This window comes from Cicer arietinum, chromosome 1, assembly GCF_000331145.2.
Source record: "Cicer arietinum cultivar CDC Frontier isolate Library 1 chromosome 1, Cicar.CDCFrontier_v2.0, whole genome shotgun sequence".
Classification (NCBI taxonomy): Eukaryota; Viridiplantae; Streptophyta; class Magnoliopsida; order Fabales; family Fabaceae; genus Cicer; species Cicer arietinum.
The window spans coordinates 25,218,296-25,225,294 of NC_021160.2; the positions used below are offsets into that span (position 1 = coordinate 25,218,296).

General features: G+C 33.3%; 1 protein-coding gene across 1 annotated transcript in view; it reads left to right on the top strand.

The window, feature by feature from the left end:
- LOC101501431 (serine carboxypeptidase-like 45) overlaps window positions 1–6,999 on the top strand; it is a 37,533-nt gene that overhangs the window by 10,591 nt on the left and 19,943 nt on the right. Inside the window, exons 3-5 of the mRNA XM_073363423.1 lie at window positions 3,621–3,770; window positions 5,787–5,843; window positions 6,519–6,575. Of these exons, the coding sequence (XP_073219524.1) occupies window positions 3,621–3,770; window positions 5,787–5,843; window positions 6,519–6,575 (264 nt within the window). The remainder of the gene's footprint in view (window positions 1–3,620; window positions 3,771–5,786; window positions 5,844–6,518; window positions 6,576–6,999) is intronic.

Below are 6,999 nucleotides of genomic sequence, written 5' to 3' on the forward strand. Positions count from 1 at the left end.
AAGTATTAGTTTCAAAATATTAGTAATTATATTGTGTTAAAAAAAAAGTGTTAAAAAAATAACTTGGGTAGTTGTTGGTTTTATTAAAAATAAATAAATAAAGATTAAAATGTATTTCATGGGTAAAGCCTAAGTAAAACCTAATTAAAGAATAAAACAAAAAAAAAAAAGAATAGAGGGAAAGCAAGTTACGCGGCAGCGGCTCCAAGAAGAATTGGAGGAAAAATAGAAGAAAATTGATACCGGCAGTCGATAACTGTCTCAGAAAATTTTCTCTGTTTCCGTCGAAATTTCAGTATGTTATTTTATACATTTAGTTAGTCAATTAAATATAATTTTCTAGATTTTTAACAACCCCAATTTCTCTCTAAAATACCCGACTTCTTCGTTTGTAGAATTCATTATTTTGCACCGTTCTTCTTCACCGTAAGTCCGATTTGAGTGAAACCAATGCCAAAACGATCTTGTGAAAAGTGACTATATTATCCACTGATTAGTTTTCTAATTTATGGTAAGTTTACTTGACCGATTTTGGAAATTTAATTTTTAGAGTGTCTTCTCATAATCTATTTTTGACGTTTACCCATAAATTGTCGAGTTAGATCGATTGAAGGACAAAGAGTCAAAGGACAAAGGCTGTTTGCTCATGGAATCATATTCGTGTGTGAAAGCCTCAAAATAAGATAAGGGGTGAGAGAGCGTTTGAATTGATGAGTGTAATATATTGTGAGATGAACGGGAAAACCGTATTTCCCAAAGATTCATTCGGGGCTCGCTACGTATGTCAGTAGCCCTTTGAGGGATAAATTAATTAATGTGAAAATATGGAAATTGTGAGATTAAAATATAGAATAGAAATATTTGTAGGGTGTTGATTGATTTAATTTGTTTGAATGTGTGATATTGATATTATTGTGATATTGGGTGTCGAATTAAATTTATATATGTGTGATTAGATGAGTTTATGTGATGTGATAACAAAAGATGGATGTGTTGTGATAATTTTATGTAATGATGATGATGTACGATTAATAATTGCAACGTTATAAATTTGTGATAATGTTTGATTGATGATAGTGATGCTATAAATTTGTGATGAGTTTATGTGATGATGATGATAGTGATGTTCTAAACCGTGATGAGAATATTGAATTAACCCCATAGTTGATGAAATAATGGTGATTTCAATTTGTGTTTGAGATGACGGTTTTAATGGAGTATCATATACCAACGAGGGGAGAAAATAAATATTGTGAATTTTTGAAGTGGAGATTATTTTATCATCATATAGGTAGGGCTTGACAAGCCTAGTGATTTCGGGGAAGTACAATTGAATGAGCTTGATCGTGGCAGTTTGTTGTTGAGCCTTAAGGAAAGATTGTTAGACCTTGGAGGTATTCGGGTGGGGAATTCCTAGGTGACTTGGAGGTAGCACTCCAAATGTCGGGAGCTACCAGACAACACACGTTTACCTCGCCTATCACGTATATGTGTCTCGGGTTGAGTTGAGGAGATCTATGAGGACATGGCCAATTTGAATTGTCTGTCCACCGGGATGGTGGCATAGTACCAAGCCTCCTAACCAAGTACTTCAGAGTTAGAATGGTACTAAATTGTGAAGTAGAGTCTAAGCTCATGCATAGCATTGCATTTTCTTGTGATTGTTTTGTTGTGATTAATATGTATTATGTGTGATAATAATTTATGCGATGATTTGATGTTACAGTGAAGTGTATTGATTTTCTTTGATTTTGACTATATAATGTGATGTTTTTCCTTGAAGAATGTTTGTGTAATGATACGGTTTATTGATGATTAATTGTGTGTTCCTCTTATTTATATTATACTATCAACATGATTTCAAAACTCACCTCTTTTGTTGTTTGTGTTTGACTGGCTTGGCTCTGCGTTTGCAAAATCGCAGTTATTACAGTTTAATGAGTCTCGAAGTTCAAGTTTGGGAGAAACCCCGCTCTGATAGGTGATACCGGGAATTAAGAGTTGTAATGTGTATTTTACTTATGTTATTACAAATGACTTTTTATATGAAAACTTATTACGAGTAAGTCTTGAGAATTAAATCAGGAAATTATAATTAAATCAAGTTCGTTGATATTGCACTATTTTAATTGAGGAACAAAGTTGAATTGTTACATGTGTATTTAGAGAAACAAGATATCCTAAATTAGATATTAAAGTTTTTATTCTCTTTAACAAATTTTCTTTATCCGCTGCAAGTTTTCTTCAAATAATTTAGTATATATTATTATAAATGTTATTTTGGGGGTTTAGAGTGTCACACAGACCACAAGCAACCTATAGGTCTAGCTGAGAAGATAATTAAAGGTAAGGAATATAAACACATAATAATGAGCAATGTAACACAAGGTTGTTATTGAATATAAATTTAGTATAAAAACAAGATATGAATGAATCATGCTTGTTATGCATTATGCAAGGTTGTTGAGTATAGATAAAGTATGAATGAAGATGCATGAGTTCATGTGAGTATAAGTAAGTTATGAAAGTAAGATGCATGATTTATGTACATTATAGATAATTTTTTGTATATTTCTTTAATTCCCCGATCCTTATTATCTTCTACGCCCCCATGGTTCAATGGACCAATGAAAACAACTATCTTTCTTACTTGATGACTCTTGGTACATCTCGTGTGACTCTTTTTTTAGAGGCAAAACAAAGTGTGTTGTCTAAAATGATTACCTTTTTTTGTTTTTTTTACAACCCCATATAAGTTGAGAATCTATCGAGTTTCCGTGTATATATTTTTCAAGTGTCAAAATAATTTAAATATTGTTTATATTTACACATATTTCAAATTCCAACATTTATTATCATAAACCAACATTTTTAAAATGCTAGAACAAACAATATGAAACTGAATTAGCTTAGAAAGAGGGTATTGTACAACATCGAATTATAACATTGGAAAAGTATATCCATTACATTGGGAACAAAACAATTGAGGTGGAAGGTTACAATGTTGGGTTGAGTGTGGTTATCTTTAGTTGAAGGGATAACAAACGTTAGTCATTCTTGTAATCTAGGACTCCTGTTGGTCAGCTTCCAAGAGTAATAATTGCCCCAGATTGGAGATTTTTTTTTTTAAATTCCTAATTTTTGCATGGACCGTTCTCCCAAGTTTTCAAGCCATCGGGTTGCTCTAATTTTTGCCTAGGTCGCATTTTCAGGTTTTCAATCTAGCGAGGCTATTTTTCAATCTTTTTGAGTTTTAACTATAATATTTTTTAACTGCATGAGAATTTATTGGAATTGGAAACTCATCTCCATCCATTTCTGCAAGTATTAGAGCTCCCCAAGAGAAAGCTTTTTCCATAACATATGGTTCCTCGTAATTTGGGGTCCATTTCCCGCGAGAATATTTTTGTATGGGCAATATTTTCTTCAACACTAAGTCTCCTTCTTGAAACTCTCGAGGACAGACTTTTTTCTCGTGTGCTTTTTTAAGTATTTTCTGATATAGTTGACCATGACACAGAGCTGTCATTTTTTTTTCTTCTATGAGATTTAATTGGTCAAATCTTGATTGAACTCACTTTGCCTCTTCTAACTTTGATTCCATCAGGACTCTGTTCAAGGGAATTTCAATTCCATTGGGAAGCACCGCTTCCATTCCATACACCAATGAGAAAGGAGTTGCCTCTGTTGAGGTGCAGACAGAAGTTCTATTGCCATGTAATGCAAGGGAAGCATATCATGTCAATTCTTATATGTCTCTACCATCTTTTGTATGATTTTCTTAATATTCTTATTTACTGCTTCTACAACGCCATTCATTTACGGGAGATACGGCGAAGAATTATGGTGCTGGATTTTGAAACTATCACACAACTCCTTTATCATTTTGTTATTTAGATTGGTCATTATTAGTGATAATCTTATTTGGTAAGCCATATCGACAAATCAATTCTCGTTTGATGAATCTAACCACCACACTCCTTGTCACATTGGCATAAGAAGTGGCTTCAACCTATTTTGTGAAATAATCCATAGCTATTAGGATAAATAGGTGCCCATTTGAAGCCTTAGGTTCGATGAGTCCAATAACATTCATCCCCACATTGAAAATGACCATGGTGATGTTAAGACATTTTACGAGATTTTTGGTACATATACTTTATCGGCATAAATTTGACATTTATCGTAATTCTTTATGTAGCTAAAACAATTAGACTCCATGGTCAACCAATAGTAGCCAACCCTTAATATTTTTCTTGTCGTTCGTGCCCATTTGCATGAGTTCCAAAAGAACCTTCGTGAACCTCTTGAATGATCTTCTCAGCTTCTATTTCATCCACACATTTGAGGAGAATCATGTCATGATTTCTCCTCAAAACCCTATTGTCGTTCTCTGAAACACCCAATGGATATTCCTTATTCTTAACATAGGATTTGATATCATAAAGCCATGGCTTGCGATCATACTCTTTTGAGGAGAACCATGTCATGATTTCTCTTATAAAGCACATCACCATTTAAGAAGAAGTTCATTGACAATCTCCTCAAAACCCTATTGTCGTTCTCTAAAACACCCAATGGATATTCCTTATTCTTAACATAGGATTTGATATCATAAGCCATGGCTTGCGATCATACTCTTCTTCTATTGATAAGCATATGTAGGCTTATCCCTTTGTTGAATTCTTATGACCGACACGTCCTTACCGATGCTTATTTTGAACATTGACGATAATGTAGCCAAGGTGTCGACCAATTGGTTTCCTTCTCGAGGGATATGTTGAAAAGTAATCTTCTCGAAGTGTTCTGTCAAGTGTTTGATGTGGGTATGATACATAATCAATTTGGAATCTCGCGTTTCTCACTCTCCTTTCGTCCGATGGATGACCAACAATGAGTCTCCATATACCTTAAGAACTTTTACCTTTGATTTAATAGCTGATTTAATGTCCATATCACATGCCTCATATTTTGCAATATTGTTCGTGCAATCAAAACACAATCTATCCGTAAATGGAGTGGATTGGTTCTCTGGGGAAATCAAAATGCCTCCAATTCCATGCCCTAACACATTAGAAGCACCATCAAACACCAACATTCATTTTTCTTTATCGGATGATTCAGTCTCTTCAAATATAGTCATTCTGTCTTTGATCGAGGAATTCACACTACATTGATTGATAATCTTCTATAGGTTGTTGAGCCAAATACTCTGTCAATATACTTTCTTTGATAGCTTTTTGTGTAACATACACCAAATCGTATTCTGACAACAACATCTACCAAGGAGAATCCTTCTAGTAAGAGCAGGTTTCTCAAAGATATACGTAATTGGGTCCATTTTAGACACCAACCAAGTTGTATGATATAACATGTATTACCTCAATCGACGAGCAACTCATGTTAATGCGCAACATGTTCATTGAATTAATAATAAAGAAAAAAAATTGCCCTGCCTATATGTATAAATACAGCGCCCACCCCCTTTTTGTTCACTTGTTCCATTTTCCTTCTCTCTACAAACAAAACATAGTGTTGGTGCTTAAAACTCAAGAATTAAAATCTACATTTTCCACCTTAATCCAAGTGTCGTTTCAAGAAATGAATTTTGATGACCTTTACTGCTGCAAATTGTAGCTGATAGATAAACCAGTCACAAAATATTGACTACATTTATAACAAATAGATAATTTTAATCATTTAGAATAGTTAGTTAGGATTTAGTTTTTATCACAGTTCGTTTAGGAATTTCTTTCTAAAATTCTCCCTCTTATGTTTGCTTGCAGGAACCTGACACAGAGATTTGTGCAAGCATGTTAGATTCACTAAATGAATGCTTACAGGTACGGAACACGAGATACCTTAGTTGTATGTGTCTTTATGCTTTTGCCTTATATGCATTTCCAGTATTTATTTTTCAGGATTAAGATCGTTGAATAAACCATGGTTTCGTTGATGTTATAACTTACTATTGAAGAGTGTCTAATAGAAAAACGATCTACATTAGCCTTATTGCACTGTTGTTGAATATACCATGGCTTAGTTGATGTTACAATTGATGCTGTTGTATGTGCAAGCTTTTTCATCGTCTGTTGGCATATGAAATCAGAATTTAACCATTTGGTTTCTTCATGTTTTACATTCGGTTTGTTAGAGGATTTAAATGGCTAATCATTGAAATAGTCACAGTTTTCATCAATTGCACTGAACTGCCTGTTTCATCGATACTTGATGTTGGATGCACTTCACTTTGGTCTTATTATTATGGATTTCGGAGTCTTGTTTTATATGGAATGAAATTTTATAAGGGTTGCAATATGGTAATACAATTATTTGAAATTTTATGACTTTTGCTGCTGCAAATTATAGCTCATAGATAAATCAGTCGCAAAATATTAACTACATTTATTACAAATAGATAATTTTAATCATTTAGAATAGTTAGTTACGATTTAGTTTTTATCACAGTTCTTTTAGGCATTTCTTTCTAAAATTCTCCCTCTTATGTTTTCTTGCAGGAATCTGACACAGAGATTTGTGCAAGCATGTTAGATTCACTAAATGAATGCTTACAGGTACGGAACACGAGATACCTTAGTTGTATGTGTCTTTATGCTTTTGCCTTATATGCATTTCCAGTATTTATTTTTCAGGATTAAGATCGTTGAATAAACCATGGTTTCGTTGATGTTATAACTTACTATTGAAGAGTGTCTAATAGAAAAACGATCTACATTAGCCTTATTGCACTGTTGTTGAATATACCATGGCTTAGTTGATGTTACAATTGATGCTGTTGTATGTGCAAGCTTTTTCATCGTCTGTTGGCATATGAAATCAGAATTTAACCATTTGGTTTCTTCATGTTTTACGTTCGGTTTGTTAGAGGATTTAAATGGTTAATCACTTGAAATAGCCACAATTTTTGTCAATTACATTGAACTGACTGTTTCATTAATACTGGATGTTGGATGCACTTCACTTTGGTCTTATTATTAT